Source organism: Mytilus californianus, unplaced genomic scaffold, assembly GCF_021869535.1.
Source record: "Mytilus californianus isolate M0D057914Y unplaced genomic scaffold, xbMytCali1.0.p SCAF_15, whole genome shotgun sequence".
NCBI lineage: Eukaryota > Metazoa > Mollusca > Bivalvia > Mytilida > Mytilidae > Mytilus > Mytilus californianus.
Genome location: NW_026262637.1, coordinates 15,991,902 through 16,016,837, shown reverse-complemented (window position 1 = coordinate 16,016,837; position 24,936 = coordinate 15,991,902). Strand labels below are relative to the sequence as shown.

General features: G+C 32.1%; 1 protein-coding gene across 5 annotated transcripts in view; it reads right to left on the bottom strand.

Moving 5' to 3' along the window:
- LOC127725515 (uncharacterized) overlaps positions 1–24,435 on the bottom strand; it is a 128,911-nt gene extending 104,476 nt beyond the window's left edge. For 2 of the 5 annotated variants that reach the window (XM_052232548.1, XM_052232549.1), the window contains exons 1-7: positions 24,349–24,435; positions 14,512–14,843; positions 13,400–13,447; positions 12,730–12,947; positions 12,405–12,494; positions 11,373–11,697; positions 8,844–9,020 (exon numbers count right to left, since the gene is read on the bottom strand). In XM_052232548.1, the coding sequence (XP_052088508.1) occupies positions 8,844–9,020; positions 11,373–11,697; positions 12,405–12,494; positions 12,730–12,947; positions 13,400–13,447; positions 14,512–14,839 (1,186 nt within the window). In that variant the 5' untranslated portion in view covers positions 14,840–14,843; positions 24,349–24,435. Of the gene's footprint in view, positions 1–112; positions 244–3,696; positions 3,962–5,473; positions 5,598–7,936; positions 8,063–8,843; positions 9,021–11,372; positions 11,698–12,404; positions 12,495–12,729; positions 12,948–13,399; positions 13,448–14,511; positions 14,844–24,348 lie in introns of those variants that run through there. The other 3 variants (XM_052232550.1, XM_052232551.1, XM_052232552.1) reach the window with 3 other exon arrangements.
- Positions 24,436–24,936: the final 501 nt, after the last annotated feature.

The window sequence follows — 24,936 nt, the reverse complement described above, 5'->3', positions numbered from 1 at the left end:
TGTCTCATTGGCAATCATACCACATCCCCTTATTTTTATATTTACATTGTAAATCTGCTGCAAGCAGAGTTTTAGGAAGAGGAACAAAACGTAGTTTTAAATACAAACTTACCCTTAACCTAGAAATGATCTTATGCCAAAATTCGAAAGGTGATTTCCGTGACAGTGAGACAAATGTCAAATATAATTTCACTATAAGCGTAAATCCAATTATAAGTCATTACATACAGACCGACGTTTTCTAATAAGTGTTAATTCTATTCACAGTGACTTTAATACTAAATTGATACTTAATAAAGTAAAATACATAAAATAGTTAAGTGCTCACTTGAAAAATAAATTGTAGACCATTGAAAAAAGTAATTACAGCAATCGAATGCAATATGCTGTTAGATACAGAATTTTGGGTCGATGTACATGATACAGCGTAGATAAGTAATAAAAATACACGAATAAATAAATAAAACAGATATGTAGGATGTTTGTGTATGACGCAAAAAAAAATTGCTACGAATTAAATAGGCCCCAATGTAGATGTTACTAACTTTAAACAAATAAATATAAGAAGATGTGGTATGAGTGCCAATGAGACAACTCTCCATCCAAGTCACAATTTGTAAAAGTAAACCATTATAGGTCAAAGTATGTCCTTCAACACGGAGCCTTGGCTCAAAGATACTAAGGTATACAAAAAAAAACAACACTTATAAGGTTCCTGACTATCAAATACAATGTTGTCGGGTTCAACTGTTTTAGTACTCACCTTCCCTTTTTAAATTCTACCAGTGAAAACAGTATACATTTAAGACCTGATATCAACGATGACTTTAAAAACAAAATTAACATATTGATTTTACAGGAAACAAAACATGATGTCATGTACAGGATAAACATTTATGCCTTTATTGCTATTAGTGTAAAACAGAATTCCTCTCATCACTGAAAACAAGCTCAAAGTAATAAATTGCAGGTTTTTTCACATACTTGTAGTGAAGTTTTGACACAAACATTTACACTATGATCATATTTCATTTTGGAATCATATCAAAGATACAACAACCACACGCTCCGGTGATATATATAATTAAGTTTCCAATTATGCAAGCATTATAGATTATAACGCATGGTTGTTGTTGAAGTAACGTATCATCAGGAATAAATTACGAAATGATGGTTAAGACAAATATACTGTAGATACTTTATACATAATTATGTTCAAAATTATTTTTTAACTTTACGAAATGAAGTTCCTAAAACATAAATGTTTATATGTTATGTTTTCTTTTTCTTTTCAATAGATATTATCGTTACTCATGCAAGGGCCTCGGAGGTCTAGTGGTCTAAGTAGCTCATCTAAAAACATCACTCGCATGTCAACACCGAGGTTGTAAGTTCGAACCCCGCTCGTGGCAGGTACGCTCGACTCCAAGCACGCTGGTTTCCTTCACCAATAAAAAAGATATATTCAAGAATGCTGCAATTGGAATTAAGTGCCAGTCTTTGTAAGAATCGGGCAATTTAGAAGAATTTAAAAACATGGACGAAAAAAAACCGCCGACCTAGATTTCTTTTTTTGAAGTTACCCTCATCCTGAGTTAGAAATGGTAGGTCTTTAGTTTCTGCGTGTCTGGTAATTCGAGAATATATAGATAACTTTTGCTAAGAATGATAGCAAATTATATCTTGAACAAGAAAAGGAAACGAAGTTATATCCTTGCATCATTATACATTCCGAAATTAAATTAATGTAAACTTGAGCGGGTTTTTGTTTGTCATGTTTTCACCACTGCCTGATTTTTATGCAGATTGGCACTTAAAAACACTAAAAATCAATCTATCAGTCAATCCTTACTCATGCAATACATAATGTACATATACAGCCTTCGTTTACTGTGTTTATATTTGTGTTAGTTTGTATTCTTCTTTTTGTGTTGATTTTTTTTTACGGTCTCAAAGAAATTAATATTTCAAGGTTAAATGAGCAGTCCCATTTAATCAATAATGATGCTATTAATAATAATAACATTCATTATTATTAACAGTCTCATTTTCTTTAGGATCACCTTTGATGATATATATATAAATCGATCATTTATTCAGTTAAATTAAACGTCCTATTTAAAGGCCTAATTTCATTTCCCCACTGATCTGTGTTGCATCGCTGTTGTTAGTTGTTTACTGTATATATTCATCAGTCGTTATTGGGGTACGAAAGTAGAACAAACAAGTTTGAGCTTTCTAAAAAGCTGTGGACTGCTTCGCTCTATCCTAATTTAAGGTAATATGTGTGCATGTGGTTGTTGATTCAGTATTGGAAATGTAGTATTTTTAGATATTGATTGATATAAAATGAATTTACTTTAAGAGTGTGCGTTATACACCCATGCTTTTAGCAAAACAAATCATGCATATTGCAGATTAACAAAGCAAATAAACACGTATTAATAATTGATATTTCAATATTAAATTTCAGTGTGCAATATATGCATAATAAAACGAACGAATTAATGACAGTTGATCGGAACTGAATTACACATAGTTAATTTTCCGGCATTTGATGTCTTATCCTGAGACGAGAAAAGTAATTCTTTATCTCATTTAGGCCAATAGCTGTTGCTGTATCTCAGCCGCATCATAAAGCAACCAATCAGAATCTATATGTGATAAGTAATTATTTCAAGATGGCGTGTATGTCGACTGAAACTAATAGCTCCGCACCGTGATGCGAGGCAAAAATACACTTACTTTCAAGGTTTATTTAAAAAGCAATACCTATACTGTTGTATACGTGTTGCATGGTGAAAAATATTGCCACTGAACCATTTGTTACATACTCTAATCACTACTTAATCTTTGCTGGTCGTTTAAACCAGGTATTATGCCACGGCAAAACACCCACGGGTATACTGTCTTTTCAGATTCCGCTTGAATTAAAAATCCCGAAGTTTGTTTTTGTACGTTCCGCATAGCAAACCAAAAGCTCTACAACAAGAGGTGTTGAAAAAGAGGCAAAAGATACCCAAGGTAGAATCAAAACCTAAAGACTTTGAAGAGAGACTGACAAAATCATGGGAAAAAACTAAAAAGACTAAAAATCCAACAATAATTTACAAAACACTATATAAATAACTAAAGATTAAGCAACACGAACCCGGTTTCACATGTGTTTTGTGTAACGCCAGCAATCTGACGGGATAAGATGGTGCATTTTACAGCGCTCTTTAGAAGATCCTGTACTATGGCATTGTAAAGTCTTGATGATTTTACCCGAATATTTGCATAATACAGATAGTTGAACTCAATCTTTCAGTTGTATGATATAGCATAACATATAGAGTTAAAATAGAACAACCACAGACACGGTATACGTATCTTCGCTTCAGGGTTTTTAAAATCACCAATTAGTCCAATTATATTCAAAATAATTCATGCAATCTATATATTTGATATCGTTTTCACATGAATTTGTAACGTTCAGGATAAATGAGAATATAACGATCCAGGCCATGTGAAAATTTCCACAAATTTATGGCTTGTATGACTTATTTCTCAAAAATACTCCAGGAATTGTATGGTTTGAACATCAATGAAAAGAAAACTACCTGTATCTTGTTCTATATGAAACTGAGACTAAAACAATATACAGCTTTTATAAGTCTTTCCACTTTATATCAAGAAGATATCCACCACAAAAGCTGCAAATTTATAATTTTATTTGTGATAATAACAAAAATACATGGTTATGTCAAAATCACTAGTAACATTCACCAATGGGTGGATATCACTTGTAATCTTATAATTCTTATACAATTGTGAATTGTTTGCATTATCCCATGTTATATATTCTTCTTTAGATGTCATTCCATTTACTTGCTGGCACTTTTTTGAGCCGTTGTTCCGTACAAGATAGAATGGTTGGTCACGTGGTAAGGTGATAGGTTTCGAAGGATCACTGTCATTTCTACAAAAAGATAATAAGCAGTCTTACATGTAGCCTCAATCTCACCCTCTCTTCTTAGTTAATGACATCATATATTACAATTTATAAACGGATTTGTAAACTGTATATGATAGGGTTATTGCATGAATATTGATTAATATTGTCCCGGGTTGATTTTGATATTGTACGAGGGATGAACAAGTCACCAATATTCCTGCACTAACCATTCTATTGTATAGCAAACCTATATATAAAACATTGATGTCATTAATTTAAAGCTTTATTAGCAAAAGTGCAATAAGATATTATACAATTATTGACTTTTGATGAGGTTGATACAATTATTCATCAGTCCCAAAGATATGATATTCACCGAGGCCAACGGTCAACTGATATCAAATATCAACAATTGTTTTATTATATGACTTTTTATACTTCTCCAATTTTTTAGTATTTGCTCAAGATACTTTTAAAACTGCTCCTTGTTTTTATACTAAATATATCATCTGCATTTGCAGTTGCTAACTTTTATAAGATGAAATATTCAATAAAGCTAACTAAAAAAAAATACACCGAAAACTAGAAGAGGAGAATAAAATTACACCCAAAACAAGAAGAACAAGAATGTGTCCATAGTATACGGATGCCCCACTCGCACTATCATTTTCTATGTTCAGTGGACCGTGAAATTGGGGTCAAAACTGTAATTCGGCATTAAAATTAGAAAGATAATATCATAGGGAACATGTGTACTAAGTTTCAAGTTGATTGGACTTCAACTTCATAAAAAAATACCTTGACCAAAAACTTTAACCTGAAAACTTTTAATCTGAAGCGGGACAGACGGACGGACGGACGGACGGACGCACAGACCAAAAACATAATGCCACTAGGTGGTGCATGAAAAGAAAAAAAACTAGAATTTCCACGATGTTATAAACCTACGTCATTGAAGTTGCCTTGGAATATCTTCATTTAGGGACACGTTAGCTGTTCCAAATCTAATATTAACCTCTCATGGTTTTTCCCGCGGTGGATATAATGTTTTATCAGAGAAGACCGTATGCTTTTAGCCAACGAGAAAAGAAATTGTTTTTTTTAGTCATATAATGAATAATAATATAGTATCAAAAAAGTCATGCAGATTTCTTCGTAAACAAACAATGCAAGATAACTTCACTGGTTTGACTTTCTAAATATATTCATTAGAGAATTTCCGATGAGTTAAAAAAAAGCATAATAACCGATATATTGCATTTTATAAATTCGTAATTTACCAAATTTAAATTACTAACAGAACCATTCAATTCATATTATTACATTTGTATGCTACATCAATGAAATTACGAGTAAAAAAGCAAGCCCTTCGTTTGTTTTTTCTATGCATTTTTTTTATGTTGTTCGGGATAGCTAGTGGAGTCATAGATGTTGCCTTTTATACGGAAATAAAATTAAGCTTTTGGAATGCCTCGGTCAATCAAAATTACGGAATCGAATGAAACTTCTACGAAATGTAATTATATGATGATATACCTGCAACAGAAGTCCATCTTTATATCAGTACTGTATTTTCCGCTTGGGTAATATCCAGAAGCTTGATTACATCTGCCGTAACTGTTATCCTTTGTGTCCCATCGAACATATCCAGACGAAAAACCTGTATAATCACTATTGATATTAAATAACTATACCTATGAGAAAAATAGTTATCAATTCCATTCGAGTATACTTGAAGCATTGTAAAGAATAGGTTCGATAAGGCCTAAATATGGCCTCTGTTTCTAGCTAAAATTTTGAATTAGTATTTTAAGGCTATAAGCACAATGAATCATAGTTAAACAATTACTAAAGGGACGACCAGTTATTTTTCTAGGGGAGGGGGGTTTTAGAAATGAACAACTTGGCCTGGTAAGAACTGAAAATCAATGACTTTGCATAAGACTGGATGAAAATGAATATTCTGCAACATAAAATGCAGGATATTTGAGGACACAAATGTGTACCAAGCCGCGAAAAAATACAAATGCGTAGCAACAAATTAAAATAAATGATAAATCCGGGAAAATATCATGCCGCCCTCCCCCAGAATATCAAACGGTCGTCCCTTTAAATGGAAAATGTTTCTTTTTTTTCTATTTTGAAAAATTGACGTATGGCCGTTCTTTTTATGATGTCACGATTATCATTATTCAATTTTCTACCAAAAGCAATGAAAACAGGACAATTTCAAATGTCCGGAAACATAAACCTCATTCGACAACAAACATATTATGTTTTCTATGACATATATGATTTGAACATTTGTTTTTCGTTCTCTGCACTCAATGATCTTTTTCACGTTTTCACATGTTTTATTAGATTTTAAACAACTTGTAATACGCTTCGTCTCGAAATAATGAACTCCATAATGGAGGCCAAAAATGATTCAACTTATGTTGAAACAGATTTCTGTGAGTGCCTGCATCTTCTTTATACTAGTGAACCTAAGATGAAGGATACTGCTGAAACTAGATGGTCAGTTTCAAATCTTGATCTTTTCCCTGATATTGACACATATGCATGACTTTAAATTAGAATTTACGACAAACGTGATGATTTCAACAACCTAATTGTCAACTTCGACTTTGACATTATGACTGAATGTGGATTCGCATGGCGCGTGATGCATGCCTAGTAAGCAACGCTTTCCATGTCGATATTCCCAGTCTCGCTTCTTTTGAAGTTCGAGAGATTCCTTCATATTTTGTTGGTGACCTTAATTTGTATCTTCTGAATCGATTGATGAGGTTTAAACAGCGAAAAAGTTACTGCTTAATGGACAACAAAAATGATCAGTAATAAACGATCTACCATTATGTTTATATGACTAAAGTTATATATTGACCATGTATAGTAGATTTTCATCTTAAAAGAATTTTGTTTAAGCTTTAAAAAAAAAATGCCTTTGATTTTTAAAACTATAAAAGAGAGACAGAATTTTTTAACAGCAAAAGCCATCAGAATATGAAATCTACAAAACATTTCCTATAACTTAAATGATTAATTAACCACTTATATGAGTTGTTCCCTTAAATGACGATGTTTAAACATTTTCGCTCTTTCTAGAAAACTTTAATAGCTATATAGAATTACAATATCTACAAAAATGCCAACATGGCCGAAATGATAAATCGACCTCAGATAGGTCTCAGCGCTCTTGATGACAATCTTTTGCATTTTTGCCTATTATCCTTAAATCAATAACGGATACACAGAGACTGTAAACAGTCAAATGATAAGTAACTGTAGTTCATGATTGGTTGATTGTCCAGGGTATCAGCAATACAAGATATACAACAATGTCAATACTCTTGCATCAGTTTATAGAGTATACTTATTAGAGTTGTGTCCTTAAATTACTATTTTTACGAATTTTACCATTTTTGCCGATTTGCCTGAAAATCATAAAAAAATAACGGTAAATGACTGCAAAATAATCGACTTTTTGTAGGCGATATTGTCCTTCGAAGACCTTTTTCCAATAATTTATATCAGGTTTTTCTTTATTTTGAAAGATAAAACTTTAAACAGTAAAAATGAACATCAATACAATATCTATAAAAAATAAAATGGGAAGGTTTCAAAAATACGTTTTTTCCTGATATTTATGTATCTGCTTCATAATAATATGGCATAATTGTTAACTAGATCAGCACTTCAGGCTCCATGGAGCCTCCAGTTATCATAAACAGGAAAAATTCTTTAATCCATTTCTTATACTGTAATGTTAATTAGACAAAATATAATATAGCATGAAACTTACAAATTAAAATATAAAGTATGAACTTTGACTAAATATAACATTTACATCATTGTACAAACGCTTTTTTCAATTTTTAATGAGCTGTGCTAATAGTCTTTTATTCATGACGTTGACGATGTGTTCAAATCATATTTTTTGTTGCCTTAGATGTACAAAATCAAACAAAATTCTACATATTTAAAAAAAATCCTTACCTTCGGGACAACCACTGTATTGAGGGATACAGTAATCCCCTTTTGGCCAATCTCGTACTTCCCTGTTCGGTGCTTCTTCGCGCTTTACACAGAAACTGAGTTGAATGTTTCCTGTTGACTTGGATCCTGAAAAAGTATTATACGGTAAGTTTATAATATTAAGTTATTTTTAATTCTTAACTACTTACAATAAGCACTTGAAAAAGAAATGTTGGATTATATGAATTGGATTTTGAATAAAACGGCATAATCATCTGATGAAAACCCATATTCACTGCACAACGTCACGTGCTGTTACATGTATGGTTAGGGTTTAAATGTTTGATGTAAAATAAAACAATACACTGTCTTTTGTGGTTTAAGTGACTTTTGAAACCCTGATATTCACTTCAGTCGCTGGCCTCATTAAACAATATTGCTCACAACTAAAGCATTTTGTGAGGATCTTGAAGATTGTAAAAAAGCATGATTTTTATGTTCTAAAAAGTAAAATAAAAAACATATCGAACTCCAAGGAAAAATCAAAATGGAAAGTGTCCTTATCAAATGGCAAAATCAAAAGCTCAAACACATCAAACGAATGGAACTGCCATATTCCTGACTTGGTACAGGCATTTCCTTATGTAGAAAATGGTGGATTAAACCTGGTTTTATAGCTAGCTAAACCTCTCACTTGTATGACAGTCGCATAAAATTCCATTATATTGACAACAATGTGTGAACAAAATAAACAGACATAATAGGTAAAAATGTCAAAAATAGGGGTACATCAGTCTAAAAGCAGAGTTCTATTTTCTGAGTGATGAAATGATAAAGTCTCAGTTCCGTAAATTTTATTCAATGTTTCAAGTAGAAGAATGCAGACTTTAGTAATCCAACGATATTTGTATTTTGTATATATCTTTACCTGCAAAGTGTTGACTTTGGGACCAGTCATTTTTCTGGTCTTCCGTACACCAATTGACCGTACCACTATCCCATCGCACTCCTGATGGACAAACTGTGCTTCCGTATGTTTCTGGTTGGACTTTAACTAAAGCATAGGTTCCTTTTGGCCAGATAGTAGGAACCACTATATTTTTGTCTATCATAAAAAAAAACATTGTTATGATACTAGTATATATAACCATATAATGGCACTCTGACATTAAGACATCAATAATATATGACGCGTTAATTTTTTTATTATATATTTTGATGCGCTCCTTTATGGCTTATATATTTGGTTTAATAGATGTATATTTATGTGAGTTATGTATTCTTGTAGTCTTGCAAGCAAAAAAAAATCCTGCAAACTATTAAATGGAACATCTGTCAAGACGCCAAAATAAACAATAAACGGAAAACAATTGTTTTATTTATAGGTTTTAAATGACGTTGCGCTAGCTATCCGTAACTACGAGTAATGTTAAGCTTAGATCAGTACTTTGAGTTTTTGTGTTTTTATCTTTGTTGTGTGTATGCTTCGTGCCGATCTGATGAAAAGTTATGTTTTCGAACAGTTTGTTTTTATGCTATCATGTTACAACTCTGTCCAAGATAGGGGCGGGTTGAGCGGGGGTTGTCGTTGGCTGCTGTGTGACATATTTGATTTTCGTTTATTTTTTCAGCATAAATCAGGCATCTTTTCGCAAACTTAAATATCAATCAGCACAAATTCAACGGATAAAATGTAAAGACATCATAAACAGTACGAGAAAAAAGTTGACCATGTGCAATTTCAAAGTATAAGTATTATCAAGGTGTAGGACCATAAGTGTTTATGATCGTTTATAAATGTATAATAATACATCATTTGAATTTAGTTTGTTTTTATTAAAAACAAAATCAATGTAAGTACCCAGAAGAAAATATTCCAAGATCGTATTATAGTGTTGAATTGATCCTTTGAAGTTTATGTACATAAAATTAGGGTCCGATATCCTGTTTGTAAGTATAGGTTTTTACAGTTACAGCCAATTTTTCATGCCAAATCGTTGTATTTTTTAAAAGAATTTAGTTAAGTACCAGTCTTTTTAAGAATCAGGCAATTTAGAAAAAAATTCAAAACATGGCAGAAAAAACCCACCGACCTAACTATCCTATTTTGAAGGTTCTCTCATCCTGAGTTAGAAATGGCAGGTCTTTCGTTTCTGCGTGTCTGGTAATTTGAGAAATATCTAGATACATTTTGGTTAGAATGAAAGCAAATTATGGCGTTATCTCCCCTTAACTGTTAATTCCTAGTGCATTTCAACCAAATTATATCTTGAATTACCAGAACAGAGAAAGGAAAGGAATGTTATATTCATGCACCATTATACATTCTGAACTTAAATTAATGTAAAGCTGAGTGGGGTTTTGTTTGCCATGTTTTCACCACTGCCTGATTCTTAGGCAGATTGGCACTTAATGTTTAAACTAATTGATGGTAAAAAGAAAATATCCAATAGCGAACTAAAATCGTCTCTTTTGTCATATATGTTTGTAAAGAGTTTCCAGTGTGAAACTTCAATACTCGAATCTGTAAAAGGACATGTCTTTATAAAACAATTTTTAATAGATTAAAAAAATCTTTCACTATTTCTGCCATGTTGCTTAAAGAGGTATAAGTTGTCACATTCATGTTCACCGATTTGACTCAAATTCTTAAATTTGATTTATAACATACTAAAACGTATATCCAAATAATAAAAAGTCTTAAAATAAACATTTTCGATAATATGTATCAGCATTTCGTGTGTATTTTAGTCTAGACACCATATAATTAACTATCGAGGTGACCTCCGAAGACTGCCGACGGTCATATAACCCGATATAAACATAAACATAGATATAAATAGAAAGCGAACTCGTGCAATTGGATTTTCCTAGGTCTGTTTGATTTCAATTAAAAAAAAATATGTTAATATTTGTTTTTACCTGTATAAGAATGAGTTTTTGTTGATCGAATCAGTCACCCAAATGGTTTACCCTTGTTTCACTTTCAATGTTGACATTGTTTTCTTTTTAATAGCCGAACACGCCTAGTTCATGCGTAACCCATCTCTAGCTAAGGGGTTCAATTGAAGTTCACATGAATACGGATATAATGAGGTCGAATTATTCACTTGCAAGTGAATAATTCATTAGCGATATTTCTTTGCTTATTTTGAAAAACTGTACCAAACTGGCTGTTAAAAGCGAATTATCATATCAATTTTTCACTTTCATTAATGATTGGTAAAAATTCATATTTTATTTTGTCCTATATCTCGTAGCTAATGCCCCTTTAGAGAGTTAAGACTGAAAGATTAATTCAATGAATGAATATTTCCAATCTATATTTCAAATAGGTAAAACGAAAATAGATTTTATCAATGTCAAAACAGCAATCAGATGTCATTGACGAACGGTTAATTTCGCATTAGTATCTATACTAGTTTCTTAAAATTATAACACAAATATACAGTATTACCTTGTGGAATCGATGCATTATTGTTATATTCGTTCAAAGCTTGTATCACCAAGTTCTTCTTGTCCGCAATGGTCTGTACACTAGTATTATCGTTACAAGTACTTTGCGCAATGAATCTGTTAAGTAAATTCCAAAACTGTTTTTGAAACATCATGTCTATACTTATAAGCTTTAGAAACACAGGTTCTAGTTCTTCGTCATTTCCTACATGAAGAGTTTTCATATAATCTCCATACCGTGTTTGAAAGTATGGACTTGAAGCAAAAACTCGGAAGTCAATTGTTCTAGCATCCTTGTTTAAATAAGGCAATATAGCTTCTGGCACCTGTAATAAAACAATTCAAAAACAGATTGTAAGTAACTTTTTAATGTATGATTCCTTTGAAATAACAATAAACATGAATGAAAGAGGGTATCGTTTCTTTATACTTAAAATAAAATATATCTTATAACTAGATAGGGGACATATTAACTTATCGTTTCTGTATATCTTATAACTAGATAGGGGACATATTAACTTATCGCTTCTGTATATCTTATAACTAGATAGGGGACATATTAACTTATCGTTTCTGTATATCTTATAACTAGATAGGGGACATATTAACTTATCGCTTCTGTATATCTTATAACTAGATAGGGGACATATTAACTTATCGCTTCTGTATATCTTATAACTAGATAGGGGACATATTAACTTACCGTTTCTGTATATCTTATAACTAGATAGGGGACATATTAACTTATCGTATCTTATAACTAGATAGGGGACATATTAACTTATCGTATCTTATAACTAGATAGGGGACATATTAACTTATCGTTTCTGATATTACATAAGAAATGTCGTCCATTCTAATTAATGACTTATCAGCATATTGGATTCAATCGTTACCTAATGTTGGAAATACTCGATATTTGTAAAACTTTTATTATATACAAATACATGCGCAAGATAAAAAAAATAATTAAAAAACAAACAAACAAATATTAGTAGAGACTTTCTTTCATATCTTAATTCATTTATAATACCTTGTTTTCCACATAATCAAAATATTCCACATCGATCTTCTTATATCTTTTTATTTTCTTCTTGCCAGCCTCAGCAGCAAATATAACATGCTTAAGTGCATAACAAATAAATAGGTTAGATGTGTTACACACATAACAAAATCATTAAATGTAAAAGAGGTTTTTCCCAAACAGAAATGCTATCAAAGCAATTTCAAAATGTGTATGTTTCCTTACAGAAAACAAGTGGTAAAAATATCTTTGTATTTGAACACTCTTCTCCTATTTGTATAATAATATCATAGATAAAGAAATATTTATTTGAGTTCATTTGAGATAGACTTACTGTTCCCCATGTTTCTAAGAACTTTCGATATTCTTGTGCATCATACACAGAACTAAGACCACAAACAGCAGCAGCAAATTCGTCTGTGACTGAAGGATTCCTGTTTTGCCAAGTATTCTCCCCATAGAGAGACTTTGTACCCTCATGTAAACAAGTTTCGTGAAATTCCTGTACAACCTGATGACTTGGAAATGTATAGTACTTGTGGTGAACAAACTCTGAATGAGAACAAAAATATTTTTACTTTTGTTTGCATAATGCTTATTGAGAATAAAATAAAAAGCCTTCAAAAAAGGAAACGAAAAAAAAAAAAAAAATTTAGACCACGTCAAAATATAATTTTCTGTTACAAGATAAAAGAAGCCATCAATTAATTGGTGATTGATTGCTTGATTACTTATTGCTTAAAGTCACGTCACGCGAGTATACAAAAAACTATATCTCGACTATTAACAATTAACAGAAAATGTAAAACATTTAAGAATCATTCATACGTCAAAAAGTAATATATTCTGGTCAATACAATTGTCATTTTATTTCTGATTTTCCGTGTTCCAAATACTGCTTTTATTTAACACCCATTGCTTTATAAGATAAAAAAAAAAAGAAATACAGTTCTCAGACAGTTTCCCGGAATACATACTTTAAGTTATGTAAAACAAATACTTACGTGGACTTGAAGTGAAGGCCAGTCTTTGAATTTTGAAGTTACCGTCACCTGTTACAGGTATAAAACAAACTTAAACAAGCTTAAATACATGTAAATTAAACCACTCTTCATCCTGTCCAAATTGTTTTATAAAGGACAGTAGGAGTTATCGTACAGAAATTTAGAATTTTGAAATCATTATTCGCGCGAGCGCTATGTTTTTCTTAATAATTTATATATTTCTCACCTTCTTTTATGTGAAAATTGGATTAATGAAAGGTTTATAGAATTACTTTAGTAATTAGTTTTAATTTTCATGAACCTATGTCTTTGATATTCCTTTTTAACACTCTTTTTCATTTCGTTCTGGTCAAACACCATCATAGATAATGGTCTTTTTATCCAAAGTGGAGTGTGGACAAAATGCTATTTTTGAATATCGGAAATTATTGCACTGTCACACGTCGTGAAATGAAAAAAAAAGTCAGTTTAAACATTACCTAGAGTAATTAGATGGGATATTCTTCTCATAACGTTCAAATAAAACAGTTTATATATAAAAATTATTATCATTAATTATGTTAATAATTTTAAAAAGATAACAGAAACAATCAAAAGATTTGCCAATTACACCCAATTCTCCAAATAACAAAAACATTAAGATATGACGTATGACAACTACTGACAAGATTCCTTTCTTGGGACAGATAAATGCAACTATTTTAATCCTGTCTTTCCGAGGCCATTAGAACCTGCAGTGATACATTGCTTTAGTTTTATTTTCCTTTAAGGGAAGTTGATGTTGATGGCAGATCTTTGATGGTCTCTGTTAAAAATTCACAACTGTTTTAAACTATTGGCAATTTAGAGCTTGCTATATATATGGTAAAGATGTTCATTGTTAAAGACCGTATGTTTTGATGTCTTTTGGTTTTTTTGTGTCGTAAGGTTGTTTATTGAAGTATAGTCAATATCTTCTTTTATTCTAATTTAAGCATTTAATTTATTGTTCAGTTGCTAAGCAGCTAAAAGTACCTGTGTAAGAGGTATATATGTGAGTATCTTACTAAACTTACTATCTATTTTGTTTTAGCACACTATTATACAAATATTAACTACTTTTAAGAACATACCTGAGATTTGAAACGATTTTAAAAGTTTATCTTGGTATGACTTTTCTCCGTAAAACCACTCAACTGTGTCGATCTTTTCACATGTATCTGAAGTATTGCCCAAGTTATTGGAGTCATTCGAATTTGCAATGTTAAAGTGTGAATCTGTCGTGTAGATATTTGAGTTCAGTATTTGACGCTGGAGTATGCCGGGATCTTTCCCACCTGATATGGGATTTACTCCATCAGGGTTACCAAACAGAATGTTGTATCCTCTGCCAGTGACAGGGTTTTCACTGTTGGAAAATACCAGGATGTTCAGACATAGGATAAGGAATGTTACCTCCATTGCTCTAAATAAAGTTATAATATCACGCATGAATTAAATCGTTTTATGCATATATATGTACTATGTACCACTCTCAAATGTGTCCTTTATCACAAAAAAAATGCTTTGAATAAGCTTATCATATTATTAGCATTAAATGATAGTTTGATAGCATATGTGTAACGAGTGGAAGTAAACTAGCTATAAATTCACACCCAGGCTGATAACCCATATCAACCCTAAATGACGTCACGTGGTCGGGCTGATATAGGTAATCAGCCGGGCTGCGTTCGTACATCCGTAGTATATGATAAACAGATTAATACATGTCCTTTTCCAAATCGGCCAGGTACAATGTATCATCCCACGGCCCATTTCAGCCCTCGACTAAGGTCTCGAGATGATACCAGGGCCGATATGGAAAAGGCAATGTATTAATCTGTATTTAAATAGACATGGTAAGAAGTACATACACTTATCTCATATTTTTAACAAAAACATAAGGTTTTGCATATGTAATACATGAATGCAGATTTGCCTAAGACATATTCCTGTCCGGGGCAAATAACCATGGCCAATATGGACTCCCCATTAAATTGCAATCCGAGATCAATATCAGTCCACACGTGCAAAATCCAAATCGACCCTCTTCCGGTTTCGAGAGTCATTTTCGAGACTTAATTAACACCGTATGGGAGCGACACCGGATATTGGTACTAGCTGAAGCGGAGAGAGGTTGTAAAATTTTATAATCGCAGGTATGAATTGCAATTTTTTATGCATTTGTAATTATTGCGCGTGTATAAAGATTTGTATATTGATATATTGGGAATTGACCTGTTCTCCTGATCATCTAGGAATCAGCGTAAATTAAATCTGGTGATAAAAACTACAATTAAATCTGGAGATAAAAAACTACCATCTAGTACCGGGAAAAAGAGGCACCGATTACTTCAGATCAAGAAGAGAAGCCGGTTTGATGCTTCTAAAAACTGATATTTCTTCTTAATATTTAATTGTGTCCTACTATAGATACAAAAGACCACAATTTTCATAAATCGTCTTTAAAAGTTATGTAAATCACAAATACAAAATTTCGATAGTGTACGGCAACTTATATATTGATATGTACGACAGTCTGCATTATACTACCACTCTCTGCTTCAGCTAGTACCAATATCCGGTGTCGCTCTCGCTCCCATACGGAAATTGACTTGAACATAAGGTACCCTGCCGTTTATAAAATTGTTTAAAGTGAAGTCCTTTATTATGACGTCGTTGCTAGAAACAATATGTCTTTGTTGATTGTCGGAGAAAACCAGATGTGGTTACGGGAGTTATTTAAGGAATGACTGAAATATTTTTTCTGTAAATCATGAAAAAACGTTGATGACGTCACGGTCACATGACAAAATTATGTCTATGAGCTGATAGACAAAAAACTTTCAGCCAATCAGAAGACGTGTTACATTCAAAATTAAATTATTGATAAACGAAACAAATTAAAAATAAAGAACGAACACACAAAAAGAAAAGATATGAAGACATTTTCTTTATTCAATTGTTTATTCTATTTTCTCGTTCCAATTTCGTAGGCTAAATATGTGATAAATATATCATTGCATGGTATTCTCCATATCGCTCCTAGGGACTGGTCATTTGTATAACCTGAAAAGGAGGGAATAATGGGGGGGGGGGGGGGGCGGGGGTCTTGGGAGCTTGAACATTTTTGAGAATGGAAAGGGGGGGAATTCAATTTTTCAATGCTTCAGATGGAGGTTGGGGGCATCGATTTCTTTTTTTAAACCAGATTTGAACAATTCCGTATTTCAAACAAGCAAAAATTATAGCCAATTTGATGACTTCTCTAAATCAGTAAATGACCAGTCCCCTAGTATCATCTCTGGACCCTTATCTAAACATTTGGCTAAAGCCATCGGTCCTATATGGGAGTCTCAGGCCTGATACTAAGGCCGATATGGAAAATGCTATGTTACTAGAAAACTGACAGGTCAGCAAGGGCTCCGCTTGCACATTTTTATGTGAGGCAAAGAGACTGACGCTTACAGAGCAAATGTTCATAATTAAGTTGTGTTTGACACCAGCAATCAATTCAGGATGTGTTCTCGTTAACATACGAGTTGTAAAAATCCAAGCACGATGTATTTTGGTAGGCATTTGTAAATGGTGGGCACCCAATAATTTTGACACAGAGAATTATTTTGTAATAGAAAATGATACATTTTTTTTTATATAAATCCTAGGAAAATCATTGATTCTCAGAATTTATCATTTGATTTTAACAAAAATAAAGTTTAAAACACAATTTTGACGTGAGGAAATAATTTGGAATGCATATAGTATGCCTATATTATATATCAGTTTTTGATGACATCGAGGCTTCTCAAAATTTGTGATTTTTTTTAAAAAAGTAAGTTTTTACCATTCTTTTTTTAATTTGTCAATCACTTCGAAATAACTTAATACACCTACATATCAGTTTTCGTTAAAATCCTATTATAAGACTAGCGTTTTCCCAAATTTAATAAGCCGAATTTCACCAAAGTATAATACACACTTACATATTATGCATAACAACTGTGTAAAGTTTTATTGACCTTTTACCTATATTTTTGAAGTTTTTGTGCTTACAACCTGATAATTTATAAATAGTATTCTTGAAGTGTTCAATACTGCATTTCTATCTTATGATATTATAGTTTGATATCTAGTGCAATGCAACACATGTAAGACTTGCAACATACCCTTTGAACTTTGCATATAAATATATAAATGTTTGAGATATAAATGTTAGATCAGTTTACCGGCGAAAATGTAACGGCATTCAAAATTCATAATATACAAAAGACCTCCCTAAATACCTATCTAAAATGATTTATGTATTAAATTTTGAGCAACGGTAACGATGTGATAGATTTTCAAGAATTGTACAAGTGTTTTATTGTTGGTGGAAATACTGATTATAGTCACTGTAAAGCTTTCGGCATACATAAATCTATCACATGTAAAGAAGATACAAACTAGTGGTACGGTAAATCCTCCTTCTTAAAGTTTCTTAAAACAGATTCTAGACCAACTATTTTTACAAATATTTAAATCCTCATACGTACAATATTTACAACAATGTCTCTTTAATAATTCTGTATATGGTTATAATTTTCCTCCCCCTGTTGATACTTACTTTGTAAAATTTAATATTACAGAATATCATATTTTTAACAAACGATGTATTTTGTGTTAAATTGTTTAATTTTTGAATTTCAGATCAGCATAAGTTTCCAATTTACACGCTAATCATTATTACTTAAAATAGAGATGGGAAACGGAGAATGTGTCAAAAAGACAACAACCCAACCAAAGAGCAGAAAACAGCACAAGGCCACCAATGAGTCTTCTCTCCACCACAGAGACTGAAAGACGTAGAAGTTAACAACTATAGGTCACCTTTCGGCCTTCAACAATGTGCAAAACCAAAACCGCATAGTAAGCTATCAAAGGCCCCGAAATGACAAATGTAAAACAATTCGAACGAGGAATCTAACGGCTTGATTTATGTACACAACAATTAACGAGAACAATACTATACAGCAGCAAACGACAACCACTGAATTGTTGGCTCCTGACTTGGAACAGGCACATACAAAATTTGGCGGGGTTAACATGTTTGCTGGCGCAAAACCCTACCCTAACCTGGGACAGTGGTGTAACAAAACAACACATGAACAAACTACATTCCCCGTTTCCATTCTCAATTATATAATCAATTGTTTCAGACATTACAGAAAAAGTGCAACAGATTATTTTAAAGTAATTGTCACTGTTCTAGGTTCACAGCTTCCGCCAAAATTCGTTCAATAAGAACGAAACTCAAACTCAATCTGTAACGTACATGTATTATGATAAGACTCAATATAACATATCCCATTAAACAATACAGGCTTTAAAGAACAAACAAGAGTGCACACGCTGAAATGTCTCGCCTTCTTTACTGACCATTGATTTTATGTTGATAGTCCTAAATATGAAGCTTTACTAAAAGTATCACATGATCCAAGAAAATGAGGTCAAGGTCAGATAAACCAAACCGGAAATACATGTACACCTTACAATCATTCAATACACCAAATATAGTTGACCTATTGCTTATAGTTTCTAAGAAACAGACTTAAACAGGAAAACTAAACATTGACCAATGAACCATGAAAATAAGGTCAAGGTCAGATGAACCATGCCAGACAGACATGTACACCTTACAATCAATCTATGCATTAAGGTAGATCATAAGTATATACTTTTTGAGATAGAATTTTCTTATACTTTGCCAAAAGGAAGATTTTACTATGCTTTTTTCAAAAATATAATAAAAAGTATGGGTCACCGTGCTATTTTCCAAGCTATGATTCGTTGAAAATTGCCTAAATTTGGTTAGGTTGTTCATGAAAAAACACATTTGTGTGCATAAAAAAAATTCTATGAGATAGAATTTTGAAATAAATTGTAAGAAGATAGGTTTTATAATATGTTTTAAAAAAATAATGGTGTCACCGAACTTGTTTTCTTGCTACAAGTAAAAATAAAAAATTTCCCTATCAGTCCAGTATATATTTTTTTTACTAAAAGAGTTATCTCCCCTTAAATGGTTTATTTGAAAAAAATGATTCTAATAACACAAAATTTGATATTTGTTTAAATATTTTGTATATTACAATAAATCACCAAATTTTCTTTATATAAATAATCAATCTAACCATTAAATTGCAAATCTGTCTCCAAATTTGCAGATTTGGGCAAATAACTAGACCAATTTTGTACTGAGATTGTACAATCCAAGATGGCGGTATACCATGAATCTACCTTAAATATAGTTTTCCTATTGCTTATAGTTTCTAAGAAACAAACTTAACTATGAAAACTTAACATTGACCAATGAACCATGAAAATGAGGTCAAGGTCAGATGATATCTACCAGACAGACATATACACCTTACAATCATTCCATACTACAAATATAGTTGACTTATTGGTTATAGTTTAAGAAAAACAGACCAAAACACAAAAACTAAACACTGAGCAATGAACCGTGAAAATGAGGTCAAGGTCAAATAAAACTTGCCAGACTGACATGTGCATTGTAAAATATTTCCATACACCAAATATAGTTGACCTATTGCATATAGTATTAGAAAAAAAGACCAAAACACAAAAACTTAACTTTAACCACTAAACCATGAAAATGGAGTCGAGGTCAGATGACACCTGCCAGTTGGACATGTACACCTTACAATCATTCCATACACCAAATATAGAAGACCTATTGCTTATTATATCTGATATATGGACTTTACCACGAAAACATAACCTTGTTCACTGATTCATGATATGAGGTCGAGGTCAGATGAAAACTGTCTGACGGGCATGAGGACCTTGCAAGGTACGCACATATTAAATATAGTTATCCTATTACTCATAATAAGAGAGAAATTAACATTACAAAAAATCTGAACTTTTTTTTTCAAGTAGTCACTGAACCATGAAAATGAGGTCAAGGACAATGGACATATGACAGACGGAAACTTCATAACATAAGGCATCTATATACAAAGTATGAAGCATCCAGGTCTTCCACCTTGGAAAATATAAAGCTTTTAAGAAGTTAGTTAACGCCGCCGCCGCCGGATCACTATTTCTATGTCGAGCTTTCTGCGACAAAAGTCGCAGGCTCGACAAAAAGGGTCGTAAACTGACTAATTCAAGCATATGTCTATGTCCAAAACCCACACTTCTAAAACATTCACACACCAGGAAACTCAAATTCGGTCTGTAACATAATATTTGTATACTAAGTATAGATATAAGAAGATGTGGTATGAGTGCCAATGAGACAACTCTCCATCCAAGTCAAAATTTAAACCATTATAGGTCAAAGTACGGTCTTCAACACGGAGCCTTGGCTCACACCGAACAGTAAGCTATAAAGGGCCCCAAAATTACTAGTGTAAAACCATTCAAACGGGAAAACCAACGGTCTATTCTATCTAAAAAACGAGAAACGAGAAACACTTATGAACCACATCAACAATATAGTGAATCGTTCAACTAAACTAAACTAAATTCAAATGTATGTCCCTTTCACATTATTGTTTATGCCATGTCACTAAATAATCTTTTTTTTAATGAGTATCTTTCTTACGTATATCTCTTTGAAATTAAGGATCCTACACTGGCATAAAGGCAACAATACCTTCCGTTATCTGGATGATATTTTTTCGTTAAATAATCCAGAGTTCTCTAAATATACTACCGAAATTTACCCAAAATAACTTACTTTAACTAAATCTAACATAAACAGCAGTAGTTGTCCTTTTCTAGATTTGGACATTTCAATCTCTAAAGGAAAACTCCATACTAAAATTTACGGCAAAAGAGACGACTTTTCATTCCCTATTGTTAATTTTCCTTTTTTAGACGGCGATGTTCCTTTGGCTCCATCATACGGTGTTTATATATCCCAACTCGTTCGTTATGCCCGAGTGTGTAGTGATGTCATTGATTTTAACGAACGTAATCAATGCATCACTGGTAAATTATTAAGTCAGGGATTTCGTTACCATAAATTACGTAAAACTTTTACTAAATTCTTTCATAGATACAAAGATTTGATTAGTAAATTTGGCTGTACCTGTAGAAAATTGATTAAAAACGGTATTTCACATCCTAAATTTTACGGCAATATTGTACTTAAAGCGCGGAAATCACTATGTGATCCGTGTAAACTCATCGAACCTTTAAACAAACTTATCAGTAAAGGTTATCTTACCAATGTTGTAATTAGATCTTTGAATATGGTTTACATTGGCACTAAAATCGATTTGTCATCAGCAAATTAAAACATAACTAAATTTGTATTCTTTTCAAACGGGATGTATAAAGACATACCACGTTCATTTTGATCTATAAAGAGGTTAACTCCTAACTATCCTACTGCCTGTCGATACATTTATTTTTGGCATTGCACAAGTCATGTCTTCTTTGACTGTCCATGACGTTAAAATACTAAATCCCTTGGATGTGTTTTAGTTGATTTTAGTCTCTGAGGCATGATTTTTTATTATTAATTGTTTTTGGCTTTTAACTAGCTGTCAGTAACTGCGAGTACTCTCAAATCGTACTTTCTTGTTTATTTGACCTGTTGATACTAATTGTAATGCTTTTTTGTTATTTAATGTTTACTTATTCAGGGTTATATCTGGTCTATATACCAGCTTTGATAAGTGTTTGGTATTACTATAAATTTTCACTTCTTTACCTAACAACAAAATTATTTTCATTTACCTGTGTTTACAGTAATTGCAAATGGCTGATATTATTGTTTAAGCATATTGTTTTTCTTAATTGTTTAACATTTTACAGCGGTATAACATGTTACTTTAATTATTCTTCCCTTAGTTTTATTTATTTTGTATTTACATTGTATCATAGATCAAATTTATTTGTTCAGTGTATGTTCACTGTTGTTAATATATCTTTGATTGAGTTAAGCCATTTCAATTGATATTTTATAGTGTGTCTTTCTATGTTGTGATGTTACACTATTGTTTCAGATAAGGGTGAAGGTTTGGTACCATTAAAACGTTTAAACCCGCTGCAATTGTTTGCGCCTGTCCTAAGTCAGGAATCTGATGTTTAGTAGTTGTCGTTTGTTGATGTGGTTCATAAGTGTTTCTCGTTTCTCGTTTTTTATATAGATTAGACCGTTGGTTTACCCGTTTGAATGGTTTTACACTAGTAATTTTTTGGGCCCTTTATAGCTTGCTGTTCGGTGTGAGCCAAGGCTCCGTGTTGAAGACCGTACTTTGACCTATATTGGTTTACTTTTATAAATTTTGACTTGGATGGAGAGTTGTCTCATTGGCACTCATACCACATCTTCTTATATCTATGAAGGCACGAAGGCCTGATTTATAGATATATATCCTTTTCTTGAAATTAATGTTGAAAATTAATAAAATAGAGAGACACGTTTTCACGGTAAAAAATAACAAAGTTAGTATAAGAACGATACGTATATATAGATTTATTCATGAGAAGTAAACAAAACAGTCGCTATATCGAATTCTTCATAAACCGTGAGACAGCTTGAAAACGATTGGCAAGTATTGGCTGTGATAATTTGATAAAAAGTATTATGAACAATATTTGTTTTGTAAGTGCTCAAATGTTACCGGAATAAATCTAAATATATCTCCCCCTTTTTTTATCGAAAAATGATCTATACGTGGACTTATTTTTTATAGACTGGCAATAATCCAAAGACAAAGACTGATGTTCTTAACTGCTTAATATTAGAATATTTGGTAATTCGAAACTTTCATTTCAAAACTAGAACATGTCTTTGTTTACAAGGTTATTTTAGAAGAGCAACACATTAGAATCAGCGATATTTTCATATCATTGAATGTTCAGATGAATAACGAAATACAAGAATACTTATCACTAACCCAGTAGACAGCACTTCTGTGTTGAAAAAGGTTGGGAACAACCCCCCAAATGAGGGATATCCCTTACATGAGGGACTGTCCCTCAGACAAGGGGTCATTTTACTGTTGTAGAAAAGAAAAAAGAAAAACTTAGATTTTTTAACTTAAAATGGGAAAAATTCATTATATTTGGAACAACTTTTCTAAAAGAGGGGTCCACTTATTTTTAATAATAAAGAAGATATCAGTCCAGGAATATTACAAAATTCTTGGACATGTTTTGACCATATAATACCAGATAGATGTATAGTTCTTTGGAAAAAGTTTCTTCAGATAATATAAATATGTGCCCTTTTGTACAAAAAAAGTGGTTTTTACAAAAAAATATTTTTTATCACTTGAAATGTACCCCTCATAAAAGGGATAGTCATTACGTTGAGGGGTTATCCCTCATTTGAGGGGTTTTTCCCAACCTGTTGAAATGAATTATCATTGATATGGTCATAATCATAAATAAACTGTTTACAAAACTGAATTTTTTCGAAATACCAAGGTTTTTCTACCCCAGGAATAGATTAACTTAGCTGTAGTTGGCAAAACCTTTCGGAATTTTGAGTCTTCAATGCTCTTCAAGTTCGTACTTTATTTAGGCTTTTGACTTTTTTGATTCGAACGTCGCTGATGAGTCTTTTGTAGACGAAACGCGTCTGGCGTACACAATTTTAAGCCCGTTGTATCTATGATGAGTTGATTATGATGCTGGGAGGTAACAGTGGTCAATCGAATCAAAATGTGCACGTAAATTTGTTTTTTTTATTTGACCAAATGGACGTTATGGAAAATAAGAAACAAAATAAAATATGACCAGATGCATCCAGATGACGGGATAAACATGTCATCTATAGATATTATGTATCTTTTGAAATCAAACATGAAAAATAATTTGAAATATGTTCCTAGCTACAAATCTAATAATACAATAGACAAAGTAAAATCAAACACATTACTTAATTGTATATGTCAATTGCTAACCTTTAGTAAGAGAACAGTCAAGACGTTCTGTGGTCTACTCATCAATGTGTGTTAGGTTGACCAGTGCTCATCGGTGAACTCGAATATGTCATAATGTTAAATATATATAGTTTAGTGATGTATTTAAGGTTCATGTGGACCCTTTGGCTAAAATGACTGAGTTTACACCTCAAAATTTACTCTGAGTGGAGACAAACCTGTGCATCTTGAAATTATTTAAGGCATAGCATGCCCTAGATATATAAGATTCAAATGCATTTTATGTTTCAGAAAATTAAAATTAAAAACTTAACTGGATTTTGATAACTTCCCCACAGGTAATACTTGAAGTGAACTGTATTGATTGACATGAACAATAGAAGGACAATAGATACCTGACAATAATTGGTGATTTAAACTGTGTATCTGAGTGGACCATATCAAGTGAAACTCGACTGTTTGTTAAATTAATCATCTTCTGCAGGGACGAAAAAAAGTGCACAGCAAAATCCAGTTAAGTTTTAAATTTTCTAAAACATAAAATGCATTTGAATTTTATTGTCTCGCCTTGACGGAGTCAAAACGCGAAATATAGGTATGCTGTTTCCG